The 22,088-nt window shown below is 37.2% G+C and overlaps 1 protein-coding gene across 1 annotated transcript; it reads left to right on the forward strand.

The window, feature by feature from the left end:
• The first annotated feature begins 7,595 nt into the window (after positions 1-7,595).
• On the forward strand, positions 7,596-17,959 carry LOC119507791 (sperm-associated acrosin inhibitor-like). Its single transcript, XM_037800932.1, has 6 exons — positions 7,596-7,662; positions 8,708-8,784; positions 9,620-9,735; positions 15,938-15,998; positions 16,915-17,030; positions 17,908-17,959. The coding sequence occupies exons 1-6, from the start codon at positions 7,596-7,598 to the stop codon at positions 17,957-17,959; spliced, it is 489 nt and encodes a 162-aa protein (XP_037656860.1).
• The last annotated feature ends 4,129 nt before the right edge of the window (positions 17,960-22,088 follow it).

Consider the following 22,088-nt stretch of genomic DNA (forward strand, 5'->3'; position numbering starts at 1 on the left):
ACGTTTTTGTTGTAGTTGTTACAAATTATATCCTTATATATTGTATTTCCCAAACCATAGATTTATAATTACTAATTATGCATTTCCATTTTTGAACCTGTACAAAGTAAAAAGTGAAGTTACATAACAAAATAGAATACAACAGTACTGGCATTTATAATTACACATATGGTACCTTTACTGAAGTTCTTCATTTCTTTCTCTTGCTTCAATTCACTGTCTAGTGTCCTTTCCTTTCAGTCCGAAAAACTCTCTTAGCATTGCCTGTAGGTCAGGTCAGTGGTAACAAACTTCCGAACTTTAATTTATCTGGTAATGTCTTAATCTCTCCCTCAGTTTTAAAGACAGTCTCACCAGATATAAAATTCTTTGTTGGAAATTGTTTTCTCTCAGCAGTATAAGTATTTCATTCCACTGCCTTCCTGCTTCCATAGTTTTTTTTTTAATAAGAAATCAGAACTTAATCTTATTTGGACTCCCTTGTATATAAGATGTTGTTTTTCTCTTTCAGCTTTCAGAATTATCTCTTGTCCTCTGCATTAGACAGTATGACTACTTTGTGTTTGGGTTTATTCCTCTTAAGTTTATCCTGTTTGGGGTTTGTTTTGCTTCTTTGATGAGCATATTCAGTTCTTTCCTAAGTTTGGGAAGTTTTCTATCATTATTTCTTTGAATATTTCTTCTGCCCCCTTCTCTCTTCTCCTTTTGGAACTCTCATAATCCACATATTGGTATGCCTGATCAGTCCCACAGGTCTCTTAGACTTTTGTCTTTAAAAATTCTTTTCCCTTTCTGCTCCTCAGCCTGACTCATTTTAATTGCTTTCATTCAACTTCACTGATTCTTTTTTTCTGCCAGCTCCAATCTGCTGTTGGAATCCTCTAGGGAATTTTTCATTTCATTTATGTTGTCTTCAACTTCAGTAGTTCTGTTTGGTTCCTTTTTATAAATTTCTATCTCTTTATTAAAATTCTCATATTGTTCATTTTCTATTTTCTTGATACCCTTTGGTAGTTTGCCTGTATTTTTTTCACCTCCTTGAGCATATTGAGAATAATTTTTTAAAGACATTGTCTGATATATCCACAGTCTGGTTTTCATTGAAGTTTTCTGGATTTTTATCCTGCTCCTTTGGAAAGGCCGTCATTTACTATTTCTTTGTCCTGTAATCTTTTGTTGCACATTGTACATTTTATATTTTAAAGTGTTAGCTCTGGGATTTTGTCCCTGAGTTGTCTATTTCATGTGTTTGTATTCAGCTTGTGTTATGACAGATATTTCCTTGAGTGCCAGAGCTATCAGAACCAAATGAAACAATGCAGAAAACATCTTTCATAATATTTGCAAATTAGCTTTGGTTTGGCCCATGCTCCTCTTCATATTTCAGCCCTTCTTTTGACATGTTCAGCCTGACATGAATGCAAGTTCACAATCCTCCCTCTCTTTTCTGTGCCTTTGTCTTGTCCTGGGCTTGTGCTTGCTAGTGGCTTTTGGAGTTCCCCTGTTTACAGGAATTTGAATTCCCCTTCTCCTCCTATGAAATGGACTTTCTCTCTCTCCCAGATGCTCCAATTTTAGGACTTAATGCAGGTAAGCCTTTGCCACAGGCTGTTTGACTTAATTTATTTTTTTACACTTCTTTAGATGTTCCAAGCTGCTTTTACTTAGAAGGAAAATTCAGGGGGATAGATCTGGTGAGCATGAACTTGAAAGGGGTTCTCTAGGTCAGTCTTTTCCAGCTGGAAGAAGGCAGGGAGCCACAGTGTGAGCACAGGCTGTCTCCACAATGGGCTGGGAAGAGAGTAAGAGAGGGGTCAGCAAGGATATCAGTGCTTCTCCTTTGACTTTTCTAAGCTACATTTTCTTGATTTGGCATTTGCCCATTTAATGTAACCCTTAAATGTTTTCCATAGAATTTAGGAAGGGTACTCTGCGTGTGTGTGTGTGTGTGTGTGTGTGAGAAATATAACATATATAAAGAATGGTGAGAGGGAAGATGGTGGCATAGAGAGGAGTGGAAGCTAAGTAGTCCCACTAGAACAACTGAAAAAAACAGAAACAACTAGTGAATGATCCAGAATAACTGTGGGGGGGGGGCAAACGAGACCATCCACTCATCATACACCAACCTGAATTGGGAGGAATGCCTGAGATCACAGCATAAAATCTGTAAGTAAAACCTGTCGATCCAAGTCATGAGAACCCCTCCCCTATAGACCGAGCTGCAAAGCCTGTGGTGCCAGAGAGAAGCTCTCTCCCAGCAAGCGAATATAGCTCAGTTGAGCTCCAACTGGGGTTTCAAGTAGCGAGTGTGAACTGCTCACTACAGGTACGCATCCCCAAGAAACAGACAGAGGCTTTGGGTGATGACTGACCTGGGAGAGCCAGAGGGTCGCCTTGGACTAGGTCTGAAGGGGACTATGTGTTTCTTTTTCAGCTCAGTGGAGAAAGCCTCAGCCATTTTCAGTTCCCAGTGCTGTGACTCAGAGAAGTGTGGAGATAGCACAAGCAGAGAGAGAGAGACCATTGAAATGCTAATGACCTCCCCCTAGGGGGTCTATCTTCTCCAAGAGGAAAGGGGTGGGGCCCTTTCCATTCAGAAACAGACCCCAGAGCCTGGGGGAACATGGCCATACCTCCTCACACCAGTCAAGAATTATAGGCTAAAAAGGAGAAAAAAACCCACGACTTGCAGTCATCTCCCCGGTGGGTGGGGGCACTCCTGCCCAGGGCTGAACTCACAGCACAGAGCCGCGCCAAGAAACCCAGTGTGACAGGGAGCCTTTCCCGCACCACCACTCACATGCCACAATATCGGCAGTGGACACTGGCCTTGAATACACCCATGGCTGATTGTCCCAGAGCGAGGAGGGCAGAGCTGTGTGGGAGGGGGAAGTTAACATGTCCCATTCAACCATCTTTGAAGTGGGCTTGGAATGCCCCTGCACAGCCCAATGTCCCAGGGCTTCCCTGGAGGCAAACACTCACTTGTGACGTGGCACGGCCCTCCCTCCCTCAGCAGAGGTCCTGAGGGAAGGGGGAACCACTCGGAAATCCCAGGGAATCTATGCCAATACCAAGGACTTTTGGGTCAGTGGCAGAGAACAGCCTTAAATCTCCTGGAACACCTGGGAGGTTTGATTATTAAAGCTGCCCTTCCTCCCTAACTGCTCAGACACACACCCCTCATTCAGGGCAGATGGCATCGACAGCACACCCAAATTAAGTGCACCAAGTGGACCCCACGGGGGTCACATCCCCACACACCACAAAGACAGGGTTGGGGAGAGCTGACTTGAGGGGAATTGGTGACTGATGGAGACCATCTGCTGGTTGGTTGGAGAGAGTGTACGCCACCAAGCTGCAATTCTGACAAATTAAAGATCAAGTAAAGCAAATGCCAAGAGGCCAAAAACAACAGAAAATCTTAAAGCTTATGATAAAACCAGATGATATGGAGAACCCAAACCTAAACACCCACATCAAAAGATCAGAAGACACACAGTACTTGGCACAATTAACCAAAGAACTACAGACAGGCAACGAGAGCATGGCACAGGATATAAAGCACATAAAGAAGAGCATAACACAGGATATAAAAGACATAAAGAAGACCCTAGAAGACCATAAAGAAGATATTGCAAGAGTAAATAAAAAAAAGATGATCTTATGGAAATTAAAGAAACTGTAGGACAAATTAAAAAGACTCTGGATACTCATAATACAAGATTAGAGGAAGCTGAATAACTACTCAGCCTCCTTGAGGACCACAGAACAGAAAATGAAAGAACAAAAGAAAAAATGGGGAAAAAATAAAAAAATCAAAATGGATCTCAGGGATATGATAGATAAAATTAAATGTCCAAATTTAAGACTCATTGGTGTCCCAGAAGGGGAAGAGAAGGGTAAAGGTCTAGAAAGAGCATTCAAAGAAATTGTTGGGGAAAACTTCCCAAACCTCCTACACAATATAAATACACAAAGCATAAACTCCCAGTGAACTCCAAATAGAATAAATCCAAATAAACCCACTGCAAAACATATTCTGATCAGACTGTCAAATACTGAAGACAAGGAGCAAATTCTGAAAGCAGCAAGAGAAAAGCAATTCACCACATACGAAGGAAACAACATAAGACTAAGTAGTGACTAGTCAGCGTCCACCATGGAGGTGAGAAGGCAGTGGCATGACATATTTAAAATTCTGAGAGAGAAAAATTTCCAACCAAGAATACTTTATCCAGCAAAGCTCTCCTTCAAATTTGAGGGAGAGCTTAAATTTTTCACAGACAAACAAATGCTGAGAGATTTTGCTAATAAAAGACCTGCCCTACTTCAAATACTAAAGGGAGCCCTACCGGCAGAGAAACAAAGAAAGGAGAGAGGTATATAAAGAATTTTAACAGACATATATAGAATATTACATCCCAGGTCACTGGGACACACATTCTTCTCTAGTGATCACGGATCTTTCTCCAGAATGGACCGTATGCTGGGACATAAAAACAAGCCTCAGTAAAAAAAAAAAAATGAATTTGTTCAAAGCACATTCTCTGACCACAATGGAATACAAATAGAAGTCAATAACCATCAGAGACTTGGAGAATTCACAAACACCTGGAGGATAAAAATGAGGGGGAGATGAACACATTTCTGGATAATCAAAAGCTGAGAGACTTCATCACCAGTAATCAGTCCCATAAGAAATACTAAAGGGAGTTGAGCAGGCTGAAAGGAAGAGACACTAAACAACTGACTGAAACGACATGAAGAAATAAAGATTTCCAGTAAAGATCACGTGATAAATATATATACCAATATTACTGTATTTTTGATTTATAACTCCACTGTTTATTTCCTACAGGATCTAAAATACACAAACTGTAATGATAAATCAGTAGTTTTGGACTCAATGTAAAATATGTAATTTTTGACAAAAACTACATAGAGGTGGGGGAATGATGTAGTATAGGAACATAGTTTATGTGTCATATTGAAGTTAAGTTGGTATCAAAGAAAAACAAGACTGTTATAGACTTAAGATGTTAACTTTAAGCCCCACGGTAAACAGAAAGAAAGTATCAAAGACTATGTCCATAGAGATGAAAAGTAGAGTATGAGTTAAGAGAAATGAGAGTAGGGTTTCTGTTTGGGGTGGAGGGAAACTTCTAGAAATGGATGGTGAGAAAGTGATAGCATTGCAACATTCTAAATGTGATTAATCCCACTAATGGAATGCTAGGGAGGGGGTGCAATGGGAAAATTTAGGCTATGTATATGTTGCCACAATTGAAAAAAAAAAAAAAGACAGTCTAAATAGATGACAATTAAATGCCAAAGATGATCCTGGATGGGATCTGAGGATGGAGGCGAGGAGGCTCAAAGGGACACGGATGGGACACAAGAAAAAAAAAAAGGAAATACAGAATGTAAGGTTTATATCAATGTTGAATTTCTTGAACTTCTTAACTGTGCTCAATGAGATTGCACAAAAGAATGTTCTTGTCCATGGGAAACGTATATGTGAATTATATTGTTTGTTCAAAGAAATGTGCAGCTTGCTCTCATGTGTTCAGAGGACAGAGCAATAGATGATGGATGATAGACAGGGAGGGAGGGAGGGAGAGAGGGAGAGAAAGAAAGAAATGGTGGTGTGACAGGATGTTAAAGGTGGTGGATCGAGGTATCGGGGGAGGGGGATCAGGGTATGATGGAGTTCTATGTATGGGGTTTGTACTGTTTTTGCATCTGTTCTGTAAGATTGAATTTATTTCAAAATAAAATTTATTAAATTAAAAAAAAAGAATGGTGATAACATTCAAAGTAAAATTTAACAAGTAGTTAGAGATCAAATTTCAAAGAATGTTATGGGTTACAGTTCCACAATTTCAGTTATTTCCTTATTGTAAAATATAGCATATATATAGAAAGGTGATGACTTTCAAAGTACGATTTAACAAGTAATTATATAGGTAATTTCAAAGAACGTTATGGGCTACAGTTCGACAATTTCAGTTTTATCCTTATTGTGAAGCATAACATATATACACAGAAAGGTGATAACTTTCAGAGTACAATCTAATGAGTAGCTACAGAGCAAATTTCAAAGAATGTTATGGGTTACAATTCACCATTTCCATTATTTCCTTCTAGGGGGTACTGTTCTTAAACTTCCTCTGCACTTTTTCCCAAGGCGTGTTGGAACAATGGCCATCTCCTCAGAGCATGTCTCACTGCTGATCAAAAGCAGTGAGAGCAATTGGACTGCATACCTTCACCTCTTGAGGAGCAGGGTCTTTATGACCCGCTCTGGCACCAGCATGTTGCATCTGGAGCCTAGTTTGAGGACCCCACTCCTGCCTGCCATGAGGCTGGGTGTTGGGGTCTGATAGCCACTGCAAGGAGAGTGAAATTCACCAGTATTTATTGCACTTTACCAGCCTCTTCTCTCTCTTTCCTGGATGCTGTTCAGTGTTCTTCTGGTCTATGAAGTTTCAAAATAGTTGATTCAGACAGTTCCAGTCAGTTCAGTAGTTCTGGCAGAGGGACTGATTCCTAGAGCTTCCTCCTCCACCATCTACCATTGTAGTATTTATTAAACCATATATGAATCTATAATTATCTCAAAATTAAAAATTATTGAAACAAACTAAATCAGCAATTGGGTCTAATGTGTAGCATATCTAAGTACATAACTAAGTACTCTTCCCAGAACTTATTTTTCTTCTTTTTCCTTTGATTCTCTTGCCTTCTCCAAACCACTTGCTCAGAAAGTTTGCACGTATCTTCTCTATCTTAGGTTCTATAACCACTCATTAACTTTTTTTTTTCCCCATTCCATTGGCTTTCTCAGATAAAATTGTCCTCAAACCTATTTCTGAGGGAAGATCTATGGATAACTCTGAGGCACTTCTAATGACCAACTTTACAGCCTCCAGGCAGAACACAGAATACCTTTGTGTTCTTTCTATCCTGGGTGATCTGTCTTACCCCATCAAGCTCCTAACTCACACATAAATAAAGGAGACTTCTCAACTGGGTGAAGGTGAACAAACACTAAAGGAGAACAAGGTAGCCAAGGTCTCCAGTGCTTTTGATCTCATTTTCCACTATCTTTTGTTTCAAGTGGGTCGAGCAAGGAATCCAGGGAGGTAGCACTTGTGTGTAGCTTTGTCATGAGGATTCCTTATAGTAGTCCTTCCTGAATTAAATATTTCAATTTTCTGAAGAAAATTGAGATTCAAATATTCATGTTTTCTTATGCATCCAAGTTCCTTGTGAACTGATCCAAAGTTTCGGTAGAGTGAGCAGCTCCTACTATGTGTCCAAACAGGTCTTTGTCCAGGGCTTTCTCTCATATCTCTAGGAGGCCTCTGTTCACATGTTATGTCTTGTTGAATCTAAGGATTGGGAAAAGAAGAGAGGGATTAATCCTCCTTAAATAGGAATCTAACAGTTGGAGCAGTTCCTTTACCAGAAAAAATTTTTTCTAAAATTGGGCTCTAGATATTTTGCCTGTCCAGTGGAAAATCTATATTTGTCCTTGTGTTGTTATTATAAACATTCTGAAGGATTCCTTCTACAGACCTGATAAAATGCCTTTCTTCACATCATGGAACAAAGCTATTGTCATCATTCTCTTGGCATTTCCACTTTATTCTGGTAAGTATATTTCCCGGTTATGAGTAAAACTTCACACCATTGAAAATGCAGGAAATAACTGCTGTATTCCAGGAATGGAAGCCCTTTTTAGAATTGAATTTGTAATCTATAAACTGGTAAATGAAAGAAGACATATTACAAATCTTTTTAAAAATTATATTCATGGGTTGCTTTTTCTCATTTCCTGCATTAGTGAAGTGGAGACAGAATGGTAGGTTTATACCTTTGCTCTTTGTTCACCTATAACTAAAGAAACTTTATTTCTTTTTTTCTTTTTGCAAGCCAGATGACATGATTGTTAAAAGCAAAGTGTTCTGGGGTGGGGAAATCATCTCTTTCATGTCTGGTATTCCTCAACAATTTGATTTATTGTTTGCTTGCTCTGAGTCATGTAAAATCAACATCTTGTGTAAGGAGGGAAATCATTGATAAGCCTTGGGAAGAATTTCTATTCATTAGAGCTTAAGGTAGTCCATGAATTTCAGAATTAGTTAGCTGTGAAGTATTTGATAGAGCAATACAATTAGAGCAAGTTACCATTTAATTGTGTGATTAAAAGTGCTGATTAATTTCTTCATATTGTAGTGACTTCACGCAAGGCATTATCTTCTCTAAATAGGACATCTTATCTGTAAAAGAAAAATGAAAACAATGGCATCTTCAAAAGAGGGTATGGGGGCTTATTAAAAATGATTCATAAAATTACTTTCCACAGAAAAAGAGTAATGTGGGATTAAAACACATTTCCTGACTTGGAGTTATTTGTAAATTTGTAGTTTTGCTACTGCTACAAAAGGCTGACCTCTTTACCTACAGGATCTTGAGTGGGCAATTTAAATAGCTCCTAAGAGATATGGGTACTTGCTATAAGGGACCTGATGTTTATTGTTGTTGTTGTTGTTGTTGTTGAGGTTATTTAACTTTTCCATCTGTGTGTTGGTTGCAGAAACTTTCCTATGACCCATTGAACCCAGGTCTCCGGTAAGTTACATCTAAAAGTTGAAAAAGGTATCTTTTAACTTTTCTATATTGTAAATTTTAACAGCAAAATTCAGCAAACAAAATGTAAAACACAATGATCCTTCAAAAATAAAAGAAGTTCTGCATCATTATTGCACTAAGGTAAAAAGAAAATAGAATTTTGCCTACAATACAAAACCATTCAGTATCATGTAGACAAGATGAAAATGTTCATATTCTATTACCAAAAATTCCATTAATGGACATAAACCTTGTTGTACGCAATCATCTGAGATGGGTTAAAAGGTGGTTAGAATAGAATTGATCATTCTACAAAACAAGTGGATAAAAACACCAATCCAATTATCCACTAAAGGGTAGATAAAATAATATTTTTCATATTCACATAGTGATATATTATCTACAGCTGGGAAAAAAGTGAAGTACAGCTCCAAACCTCTAAATGGATAAGGATAACAAAAAAAATTTAACAACTAGGTCATGGAAGTAAACATATGGTGTTGTTTCTTTATGTAAATTACCAAAATTACCAACACTAAACAAATTACATATATTTCTTTATATGTTTATAAATATACAAACACATTTATGAATATATATATACATGTAGTGAAATAATTGAGAAAGACAGGGCTGATAAATAGAAAACTCAGTTTCATGATTTCTTCTAGTGTGACAGAATATGGGAGATATGACCTGGGTTATGAGGAGAAATGGAAGGGAGATTAAATTATGAAAACACAAACATTCAGCCAGTTGTATAAACTTTAAAAAAATAATAGTAGACTTGTTACAACATATAGATGATATTTTCTTTTTTAAGTGGGTTGTGGGTACATTTGTGTTCAATTAAAAACCTACATATGTAATATATTTTTGCCATTTTCATGTATGGTACTTTGAATTAAGCTTGAAGAACATTTTTGTTAAGAGTTCCTTATCTAATAAATTTTTGTTGTTTCTCTATGTTTAACAGCCGAACTGTACTTTGTTTAAAGATGTTGTAATTGTATGCACTGCCATATGGGATCCAGTCTGTGCAACCAATTCTCAAACTTACATCAATGAATGCACTTTCTGCAAGGATGTGATGTAAGAACACTTAGTATGTATTTGCTCTTCCAAAGTAATGAAAAAAATAGCACAAATGACAGGCAACTTGGTTTGACTGATAACCTTGGCACAGCATATACAGTGAATGACTGTAATATCTCTGTAAAAGATGTAGGGCACACACTTGTTTCTTTTCCTGAAGTTCTTATTTCTGAAGCAGTTCTGCATTCTGAAGCAATAAGACTGTGCTGTACATTCTTCAAATTCATAAATCAATTACTTAAACTTATTTTAATTGATTGTGAATTAGTAAGGCAAACTAGACACCAACATGATGTCATTCTGGAGACCTGATGCTGAACTGTAGTTCCCTGCGATACCAAGAGAATGATCCTAAAACAATCATAGCTCAGCAATGAACCCGATTGACTGTCACACTCTGAAATCCATGTAATGGACCCATTCCGGCTAGAAGGGGACAACTCTATGGTAAACTTTGTGTCCTGAATTCCAGTCCTTGCTCAGCCCACAAAGAAGACTGGGACACCTTCAGCCAGTCTCCCTTCTTGTGACCTTTGCTCTGAAGGAGTCTGTGGTCTGAACGCTCTAATACTCTTCCTGCCTCCAGCTCTACTTTCTTTCACATGTGTTTTCCTCTCCTAAAATCTTTGCACATTTAATCCCAAAATTGATACCCACTTCTGGACAAACACTAAGAAAATCCCTAATGCTCTACTTTCTTTGACATGGTTCTCAGACTGAGTCAGTATGGAACATATGGGAAGGGTCAAGTGGCACCACAATCGGGAGAGAACATGTGCAGGGCCCAGCTGCTGCTAGAAGTGAAGCCCAGACTCTCTATCATGTCCCAAGTCAAATCCTCCTCACTGAGAAGCACCTTGTGCATTACCCAGGGGATTAATGTGTTCAGTTAATAATTACTTTATCTTTTTCTCTTTCTTTACAGGCACGATGGTAACAAAAATAAATTTTATCATCATGGTAAATGCTGAATTTTGACGATGCTATACATCCTACGTCTGTATAGCTTTTATTGTGAATCCATTTTGCAGTGAATTCTACAGACAATTCACCTTCATTTCATAGATCAGCAAGCGAACCCCTCTATGGGACATGTAATGGACTACAGGACTTCAAAGTTCTTTCCAAATCTAAGTTCCTGTGATTTCTGGATTTTGATTCTCTATGTTCACTTATTCAATGACAGTTTGAAAAACCAATTTCTTAATTGTATATGTAACAACAACACTAATATGATTAAAGATCATAAATATTTGACTCAATAGAAATTTAAGTAATTTTAACTTTTTTAAAGTGTCCTTTTTTATTTGGTTGGAAAGTGGGAAAAGCACACACTTATTTTTGATGACCAAAATTAGGAAATCTTTTCAAAAAGTGACCAAATACTACATCACTTAGGTGTGTACAAAACATGAATTCCTGGGCTATCTCTATCCTAAGGAATCAGAATCTCCAGGAGAAATATTCGGATACTTGATTTAAATTTAAAGACCTAGGATTTGTCTATAACTGAATGCATTTCAGAGGTGTTTCAGAGATACTGTAAGATTTTTGTGGCTTAGGAGAAATTTATTGTATTATTTTATGTCTCTCTCACAAATCAATCAAGAGGTTTTAGAGCAAGTTGCTATATGGTGTGTCATGGAACACAAGCTCAGGCACAACAAAGACTCCCAGCAAAGGACCACTTCATTACTTACTCAGAACAAAGGGCCCCAAAAATAAGGGGAAAAGATCCCACCATGGCTGGTCCCCTTAGGAGGTAAACTGCTTAGGTCAGAGTTGGTGGATGACATCTCTGCATGTTGCACTTTGCATCAGAGATGAGGGACCAATTATGGCTTTTTTTTTATTCTTTTTTTTTCCCAAGGACCCCATCTTCTCAGTAGCTCTGCATGCCTCGCTTCAGGCACCTGAAGATAAGAGACACCTGCACTGCCCAAATGCTGGGCATGTATACACTACAGGGTAGGAGCTCCTACTAATGAGCAATATTTGGGCCCTGCCAAGAAGCTGGGGCTGGTTAAGGGTTAACATTTCCCCCATCTGCCTGCAGTCTTTTGTGAAATAGAAAATACCAAACACCTTCATGCAAATGAGCACAAATGGAAACATACCAAACACCTGCATGCAAACAAACAAGAAGGGGAAAGGAGGCGGGTAGGTGAGGGTTGGGAGATTACTGCTGAGTGTTTCTGTGACTTCTCCAGCAAAGGTTTAGTGGATGATCCTGGCATGCCAGGCATCTCTGCCTTCCGTGACTTAATACATCTGCTTTTGTTCCAAGTCCAGTGCTTTTCTATTTCTCTCCATAACCCAGCCAACAAGAAACAGGTTTTAGCTGAATGCCCACATGCTCTTTTAAACTTGATTTAATGGAAGTAATGTAGATTAACACCTAGAAGACAACGATCTGCCATTATACCATACCAGGCATGCTCTCCTTTTCAGCAAAACTTTTCAAGTCTAAAAGAGTACATTTTAAGGTACCAGTATTCATTTAACAGCTCCAGCATCAATTTTAAATTAAAGCATTCATTAGAATGTACTTTTTAGTATCATATTACAAAAATATATTAGCCAGTTTCATGGCTTTTTTCATGATACAGGGCTTCAATAAAATATATTTCAGTGGGAAATGGTATATTCACAGACATATTTTCATTCAGTGTATTATATAAAAACCTATCTGCCAAACCTCATTTAAGTTGCTATGGAAAAATTGGTTAGCAAAAGCAGATATAGTTACTGTCTTCTGAGAATGTTCAGTATACTGTCGAAGTTATTATCTATTGGTGAATTGGAACTTTATCTCATTGTGTAACTATTTTCTACAAAAGCTTTATGAGGGAGCTTCCATATCCCACATAACACTGAACTTTGTTGTAAGAATCTTGTTAGATAAATATTGGCTCTAAATTTTAGCATTAAGGAAAGTGAGACAGGAAATTTAATAGTAATTAAAACAATGTTTGCTAATGAAATTGCAGTGTTTATAGAGATACAATTCATGTAGCAAAATTCTCAGTTTAACTATTGGTAATATTCTGTAATTTCAGTGTACTAGTCTTGTACTTTCCTGCTAGATTTATACCTAAATATTTTATTCTTTGGGATCCTATGGTAAACGGGATTGTTAACTTAATTTTCTAACTGGGAAATAAGAATTAACAAATGATTATGGTTACTGAATTCATTATATAGATTTTTTTCTATATTGTAGAATAGACAGAAGTTAATACCTGAAGTTACTGAAACTTAACTAGTCTCACCCTTGTTTATACTATTATAATGATCATTCTAGCCTGGTCTCAGCCTTGTATACACTTACTAATGTAAGGGCTATTACAATAGTTTCAGCCCTGTGTTTCAGCCCTGCATATATTTACTATTGTAATAGTAACAACTCCATCTCCTTTGTTTGAGTCCATAAAAACCCTGAACTCCTTTGAGACGGAGTTTGGCTGATAGGCCATCCAATCTCCTGCTTCATGCACAGCAATAAACTCTCTCTTTGAAACCCCAATGTCATGGATTGGCTGTTACAGGCATTGGGCAGAGAACCCCACATTTGTTTGATATCAATTCTATTTTCAGATTTGTCATTGATATTGTATAGAAATAGAACTGATATTTAAATACTGATCTTTTATTCTGCAACTTTGGTAAACTTATTAGCTCCACTAGTTATTTTTGTGTCTGTATGTGAATTCTTTATGGTTTTCTAAGATCATGTCATTTGTGATTAGAAATACTTTGACTTCATTTCCAATCTGGATATGATTTATTTCATTTTGTTGCTTAATCTCCCCAGCTGGAACTTACAGTTAAATGTTGAATAGATTTGCCAAGAGCAAAAGTTCTTGTCTTGTTCTTACTCTTAGGGAGAAAGCTTTCAGTCTTTTACTATTAAATATGATGTTAGCTATGATACTTTCATAGATGCACTTTATCAGGTAATAGAAGTTCCTTCTATTCTTAGTTTGTCTAGTGTTTTTATTATCTTGTTGCAAATAAATATCCTACGTTGTCAGACCATTGGTTAAACATACCACTTTTCTCCAATAATCTGTTTGCATCTTTGTCAATAAAATAAATTTATATATATTTCTGAACTCTCAATTTTGTTCCATTGATCTGTATGGGTATTCTTAAAACAGTTAACACACTTTCTTGATAAATGTAGCTTTTGATGAACTTTGAAATTGGGAAGGAAAGTTCTCCAACTTTGTTTCTTTTTTTCAGATTGAATCTAATGCATTTCTTGTGCTGCAAAATATTAAGGGTTTAGGTCCTTGTCCACCTTTCCCAAATTCTTTCTTCTTTCATCCTGCTTGATTGTCTTGTCCCTTCCCAACTCACTTGTGTATTTCATGTATATTCTCTGTCTTAGAGGCTATAACTCTTATAATCTTCTACCCTCCTCCTAATTCTGCCTTCTTGGATAATATTGTCACTAAATCTCCTGCTGAAGAAGATTCTCTGGAGAATTTTTTGTGAGTTACATCTCTGTAGCTAATTTGCAGCCTCAAGGCAGAACACAGAATACTGCTGTATCTCATCAGCATTGACCCATCTGTTTTAGCCCCAGGGAGCTCCTTACTTGACAGCAAGTAAAGGATCTTCTTCCGCTGGGTAAAGGTGGCTGCAGAGGAAAGGTATTCAAGGTCTCCTGAGCTATTGGCCTCACTCACCATTATCTTCTTTGTTTTGGGTAGGTCAAAAGTGGAACCGAGGGAGGTAGCCCTGATGTGTAGCTTTGCTGTGAAGACTGCTCCAACTTGGTCCTTCTTGAAATACATGACTGTATTTTTTGAGAAAAAAATGAGACTCATGTACTTATGTAATGTAAGGCAGCCAGGCTCCTTGTAGACTGATGCCAAAGAATTGGTAGCATGAGCAGCTCCTTATATGTGTAAACAGTAGTCTTTCTGGGCTTTCTCCCACATCTCTAGGAGGTCTTATGTTCACATGATATGTCTTGTAGAATATGAGAGTTGGATGAAGGAAAGAGGAAATAGTCAACATTAATTAGCAATCTATGGGATTATAGTAGTTTCTTTACTAGTAAGAATCTTTCTAAAATTGGTCACTGGATTTTGTTTGTTTGTCCAATTGAAAATCTAAATTTGTCCCTCTGTCACATGTTATAACCATTCTGAAGGGTTCCTTCCACAGACTTGATAAAATGCCTTCCTTCTCATCATGGATCAATGTTATTTTCTTCATTGTCTTGGTATTTCCTCTTTATTCTGGTGAGTAAATTTTCCAATCCTGGGAGAAATTCTTCATATATCCTAGAAAATGGAAGAAACAACTGCTATAACTTAGGAATGGAGGGACTGTTTTAATGGGGCTGTAATCTTCAAATTGATAAAAGGAAACAGGGCATTTTACATGTGTCTTTTTAAGATTTCATCAGTGATTTGCTTTTTCTCATTTCCCACATTAGAGAAATGGAGATGAGGGGTGGGATAGAATGGGCAGTAGACATTAGTTCCGTGTTCATCTATAACTAAGCAACATTACCTGAAATTCTTTTTTTCCCCCTTTTTGGGGCTCATATACTATGGTTGTTAGATGTATAGTGTGGGGGGGAATGATCTCTTCTAGTTCTTTTATTCCTTCACAATTTGATTTGTTGTTTGCCTGCTCTGAATTCTGTAAAATCAAGTCTTTGGGTGATGAAGGAAATCATTGATATCCCTGATGATTTATCTTCTTTAAAGTTCTAGGTCGTCCATGAATTTCAAAATAAGGTAGTTGTAAGGTAATGGACAGACCTGCAATTAGAGAATAATACCGATGAATTAAGTACTGATGAATTGCTTCATCTTGAAGTGACTGCCTGCAAGGCAATGAATTCTGCAACTAGGAGTGTCCTCTATAAAAATGAAAAACAAACACCTACTATGGTGTCTTCAAAGGCGGGTGTTGGGGCTTATTTTAAAATAACACATAAAATTACATTTAACAGAAAGAAATTAATGTGGGGGGTAATTAGTTTTTAGAGATTTAGAATTATTTGTGAGTTTATGGCTCTGCAACTGCCACAAAATATCCTTACTTGCAGGGACTTCAGTAGGCAAATTGTATAGCTTTTGCTCCTAAGAGATGCAGGTACTTCCTACCAGAAACTAGGTTTTATTTCTTCTTCTTCTACTTCTTATTCTTATTCTTATTCTTATTAATTTTAAAGTTTCATCTATGTATTGATTACAGAAACTTCCTTTTTACCTTCCCGAGAGCGTGTAGAACCGGTAAGTTAATACTGATTCATTTAAAATTGAACAAGGTAAATGTTTAACTTTTCTATATTGTAAATTTTAACAGCAAAACTCAGTAAACAAGATGTAAAGCACAATGATCCCTCAAAAAAAACTGCATTATTATTGCACTAAGGTAAAAAAAAAAAATAGAATCTTGCCTACAATACAAAGCTACTTAGCATCATGTAGACAAGATGAAAATGTGCTATATTCCATTACCCACAAATTCTATTAATGAGCATAAGTCTTGTTGCACACAAGCATCTGAGATGGGTTTAAGGATGATTATAATAGAATTGCTCAGCCTACAAAACAAGAGGGTGAAAACATGAGCCTAATTATTCACTTAAGTGAGAATAAGATAATAATTGTCATATTCACATAGTGATATATTGCATAGAGGTGAAAATATAAATGTCAGCTCTAAACATCTGAATAGATAAAGGTAACAAAGAAGTTTAAAAAGTAGGTCATGGAAGAATATATACAGAATTGTTTCCTTAAGTAAATTACCAAAACTGCCAACACTGAACAAATTACATTTACATATGTGTCTGTACCTAAATATGTATTTGTATACACATGTAAATGAACACATGTATCTGCAGTGAAATTATCAAGAAAGACAAGGAAATAAATGAAAAACCAGCTTCATGATTTCTTCTGGTGTGTGGAACAAAGGATTTGTGATTTGGATTTGAGGAGAAGTGGGGGTGGAGGGTAATTAATAAAAACACATTTAGCCAGTTGTGTGACATTAAAAAAAAAAATAGCAGTAAGCTTGTAAAAACACATAGATTGTATTTTATTTTTTTAATTGGGTTGTGGATACATCAGTTTTCATTTTTAAGTATACATATAGAATATATTTATTTAATGTTGATATATCTCTCTCTATGTTTAACAGCCTAACTGCTTTGTGTATATAGATCATCTGAATGCTTGCAAGAACATAAAGGATCCAGTCTGTGCAACTAATGGTCAAACTTATAACAATGGATGTATTTTCTGCAGTAAAATGATGTAAGAACACATAGTAATTATTTACTCTTTCATCACAAATTATGGGCAAATCATGCTTCTGATAACCTAGGCACAGCATACTCAGAAATTAACTGTAATAGCTCCATAAAAGTTGCACTTGTACCTTGCCCTAAAGTTCTCATTTCTGAAGCAGTTTTGTATTTGAGTTCTCAATATAACTATGCTGGATATTCTTCAAATGCATAAGTCAATTAATTTAACTTATTTTAATTGATTATCAGTTACTAATGGCAGTCAAGAGACCAATATAATGTGATTCTAAAGCCTGATGGTGAACTGTAGACCTCTGTGATTCCAGGAGAATAAGCCTTCTCCAGCTATAGGGAATATAATTGAGCAAGAAACCAGACTGACAGCTCGTCTCTGAAACCGACCATCATGGGCCCAGTCAATCTAGCGTTCTGAACCCCCTGACAGCGTCCCCGCTCTTCCTTAGAGGGCACAACAATCTAGGGCATTTCCGTCCAATCTCCTTTTTGTCTCCTCGCTCCATAGGACTTGTGGTCTAAAGGCTGCCGGGCTTCCTGTTTCCCTCCCAATTTTCTTTCAATAGGCGTTTCCTCTCAAAAAATTAATCGCCAAATTGGCATCCATTTCTAGAAAGCCACAGTCCCTCAGCTCTACTTTCTGAGGTCTGGTTGGAGACTGAGTCAGGACTGAGCAAGCAGGAAGGGTCCTGTGGCCCCCGTAAGGGGGAGAGGGCATGTGCAGGGCCCACTTCTGGTAGCAGTGGAACCCGACCTCTCTATCATTCCCTCAGTCAAAGACTCTTCATTGAGTGGTACCCTGTGCACTCCCCAGGGATTTTAGTGTGTTCTTTTAATATTTTCCTTTCTCTCTATCTCTTTCTTTACAGAGAAAGTGGTGGCGCATTTGAATTTGATCATTATGGCATCTGTGAATCTTGATGGAGTTACACGTCCACTTGACTTTTATTATGATCCCATTTTGTGGAGGATTCTATGGACAATTAGCCTTCTCAATCAGCACCCAAATATGTAAATTGCTATGTGTATCCTTCTATGGGACACTAGCTGGAATACAGAAGAGGATGTTCAAACTTCTTTCCAAATCTAAGATTTTGTGATTTTCAGATTTTGAGTCTCTACATTCAATTATTCTATAACAATCTGAAAGCCTAATATCTTAATTGTATTTCTCATAACATAAAACCTAACACAATTAAAAATCATAAATATTGCACTCAGTAAAATGTTAATGTTATTATTAAAACGGCTTTTCTCTCTTTAGTTGAATAGGGGGTTAAAACACATGCATCCATTTGGTAATCAAAATTTAAAAATATTTTTCAGGATAACTAAATAATACATTACTTGGACGTGTATTAAAAGTGCAGTTATCTGGGCTCTTCTCCAACCTAAAGATTCAGAGCCTCCATGAAAGGTATCTGGGAATTTGAATCTAACCAGCACCCCAAGTTGAACTTATCATTACAAATGTTAGGCAATAAGGACCTAAACTCAAAACCTAAGATATGTCTATAAGTGAATGAAATGCAGAAGCTTTTCAAAGGTACAGTATGATTTGTGTTACAATTAATGGAAGCATATTACAATGATGCTATTAAATATATACTCTAGTTTTCCTTGATTATATTTTTCCCCAGTACCATCCCATTCTCAACACTTTGAAAAGTTGACATTAATTTATTCTCCCACATGTAAAAACATTTTTATATTTGTACATCTAATCACCATCATTGACCACTCTAGGTTTCACTAAGTTATATAGTCCCAGTGTTAATCTTCTATCTTTCCTTCTAGTGTCATACATATCCCTAGCCTTCCTCTTTCAACTTTACTCACAGTCATCTTTGTTAAATGTACTTACAATATTGTGCTACCACCACACAGCATTGTGTTACCCATTTCTGGATCTATACAATCAACCCTGCTGAACACTCTGTACTCCTTCAGCATCAAATGCCCGGTCTCTACCCTCTTTCTAAGTCCTAATAACCTGTTCTTAGCTTTAAATCTCAAAGTTTGCTCATTAATGCTAGTTCATATTAGTGATACCATACAGTGCTTGTCCTTTTGTGTTGGGTTAATTTTGCTCACCATAACGTCCTCAAGGTTCATCCACATCTTACAGCTGTGTAATACTCCATCATATGTATTCACCATAGTTTGTTTATCCACTCATCCATTGATGTACATTTGGGCTGCTTTTTCATCTCTTGGCAATTGTGAATAATGCCACTATAAAAACCAGTTTACAAATGTCTGTTCGTGTCTTAGCTTTTAGCTTCTCTGAGTATATGCCTAGTAATGGAATTACTGGATCATATGGCAGTTCTATACATAGTTTCCTGAGGAACCACCAAACTGCCTTCCAGAGTGGCTGCACCATTCTACATTCTGACCAACAGTGAGGAAGTGTGCCTCTTTCTCCACATCCTTTCCAGCACTTGTAATTTTATTTTTTTTTATAATGGACATTCTAGTATGTGTGAGATGATATGTCACATTGTGGTTTTGATTTGCATTTTCTTAATAGCCAGTGAAGTCGAACATCTTTTCATATGTTTTTGAGCCATTTGTATTTCCTCTTCAGAAAAATGTCCATGTCTTTTGTATATTTTTTAATTGGGTTGTCTTTTTGTTGTTGAGTTGTAGGATCTCTTTATATATTCTGTATATTAAACCCTTATATGACATGTGGTTTCCAAATATTGTCTCCCATTGTGTAGGCTGCCTTTTTACTTTTCTCACAAAGTCCTTTGATATACAAAGATGTTTAATTTTGAGGGGATTCCATTCATCTATTTCTTCTTTCATTGCTCATACTTTGGGTGCAGAGTTAGGAAACCACCTCTTATCACAAGGTCTTTAAGATAGTTCCCTACATTTCCTTCTAAAGGTTTTAGGGTCTTAGCTCTAATGTTTAGGTTTTTGATCCATTTCAAGTTAATTTTTGGATGAGGTGTGAGATAGGAGTCCTCTTTCATTCCTTTAAATATGAATATCCAGTTCTCCAAACTCCATTTATTGAAGAGGCTGTTCTGTCCCAGTTGTGATGGCTTGATCACCTTATAAAACATCAATTGTCAGTAGATGAAAGGATCTATTTCTGAACACTCAGTTTGATTTCATTGGTTGGTATATCTCTCTTTATGCCAGTACCATGCTGTTTTGAACACTGTAGCTTTGTAATATGCTTCAAAGTCAGGTAGTGTGAGACCTCCCACTGCATTCCTATTTCTCAAGATGTTTTTGACTATGGGACCCCATGCCTTTCCAAATAAATTTGGTTATTGGTTTTTCTATTCTTCTCCCTATCTGTTCCTTTGTGCAAAAGATTTCAGATGTCCTGTCCTTTAATTCACTAATTATTTCTTCTGCCTCTTCAAATCTCTTTTAAGTCTCCATTGTGTTTTGTGTTTTTTTTGTTATTCTTGTTTTTTATTATTATTCATTTTATTGAGATATATTCACATACCACGCAGTCATGCAAAACAAATCGTACATTTGATTGTTCACAGTACCATTACGTAGTTGTACATTCATTACCAAAATCAATCCCCGACATCCTCATTACCACACGCACAAAAATAACCAGAATAATAATTAAAGTGAAAAGGAGCAACTAAAGCAAAAAAGAACACTGGGTGCCCTTGTCTGTTTGTTTGTTTGTTTCCTTCCTCCACCTTTCCACTCATCCATCCACAAACTAGATAAAAGGGAGTGTGATCCCTATGGCCTCCCCAATCCCACTGTCCCCCCTCATAAGCCACATTTTTATACAATTGTCTTCAAGATTCATGGGTTCTGGGTTGTAGTTTGATAGTTTCAGGTATCCACCACCAGCTACCCCAATTTATTAGAACCTAAAAAGGGTTGTCTATATTGTGCGTAAGAGTGCCCACCAGCGTGACCTCTCGGCTCCTTTTGGAATCTCTCTGCCACTCAAGCTTATTTCATTTCCTTTCACATCCCCCTTTTGGTCAAGAAGATGTTCTCCATCCCACGATGCCAGGTCTACATTCCTCCCTGGGAGTCATATTCCATGTTGCCAGGGAGATTCACTCCCCTGGGTGTCTGATCCCACATAGGGAGGAGGGTAGTGATTTCACCTTTCAAGTTGGCTTAGCTAGAGAGAGAGGGCCACATCTGAGCAACAAAGAGGCATTCAGAAGGAGGCTCTTAGGCACAATTATAGGGAGGCCTAGCCTCTCCTTTGCAGCAACAGTCTTTCCAAGGACAAATTCTGTGGTAGAGGGCTCAACCCATTAAACCAGCAATCCCCTATGTCTGTGGGCATGTTAGCAACCATCAAGGTAGAGCAGGCCAATACCCCTGCATTCTCCACCAGCTCCTCAAGGGGGCTCTGCATATTTTTTTCCTTGTTTTTTTTTTTTTTTTAACTTTTTTTTTTCTAAATCAACTGTATGAAAAATAAAAAAAAATAAAAAAAAACATACAATAAAAGAACATTTCAAAGAGACCATAACAAGAGAGTAAGAAAAAGACAACTAACCTAAGATAACTACTTTACTTCCAACGTTTTCTTACTCTACCCCAAGAAAGTAACCTAATACAGCAGCATTTCTGTGAACTTGGTCTTACTATACCCATCAGAAATTAACAGACTATAGTCATTCCTGGGCATTCCCAGAACATTAAATTAACCCATGATAGCTTATCTGTTCTTCTTGGATTATTGTTCCCCCTTCCTTAATTGCTCTCTATCGCTAGTTCCCCTACATTCTACATTATAAACCATTCGTTTTACATTTTTCATAGTTCACATTAATGGTAGCATATAATATTTGTCTTTTTGTGCCTGGCTTATTTCGCTCAGCATTATGTCTTCAAGGTTCATCCATGTTGTCATATGTTTCATAAGATCGTTCCTTCTTACTGCCGTGTAGTAGTCCATCGTGTGTATATACCACCTTTTATTTATCCACTCATCTGTTGAAGGACATTTGGGTTGTTTCCATCTCTTGGCAATTGTGAATAATGCTGCTATGAACATTGGCGTGCAGATATCTGTTCGTGTCACTGCTCTCCA

Source organism: Choloepus didactylus, chromosome 13 (genome assembly GCF_015220235.1).
Source record: "Choloepus didactylus isolate mChoDid1 chromosome 13, mChoDid1.pri, whole genome shotgun sequence".
In the NCBI taxonomy this organism is placed as follows: Eukaryota; Metazoa; Chordata; class Mammalia; order Pilosa; family Megalonychidae; genus Choloepus; species Choloepus didactylus.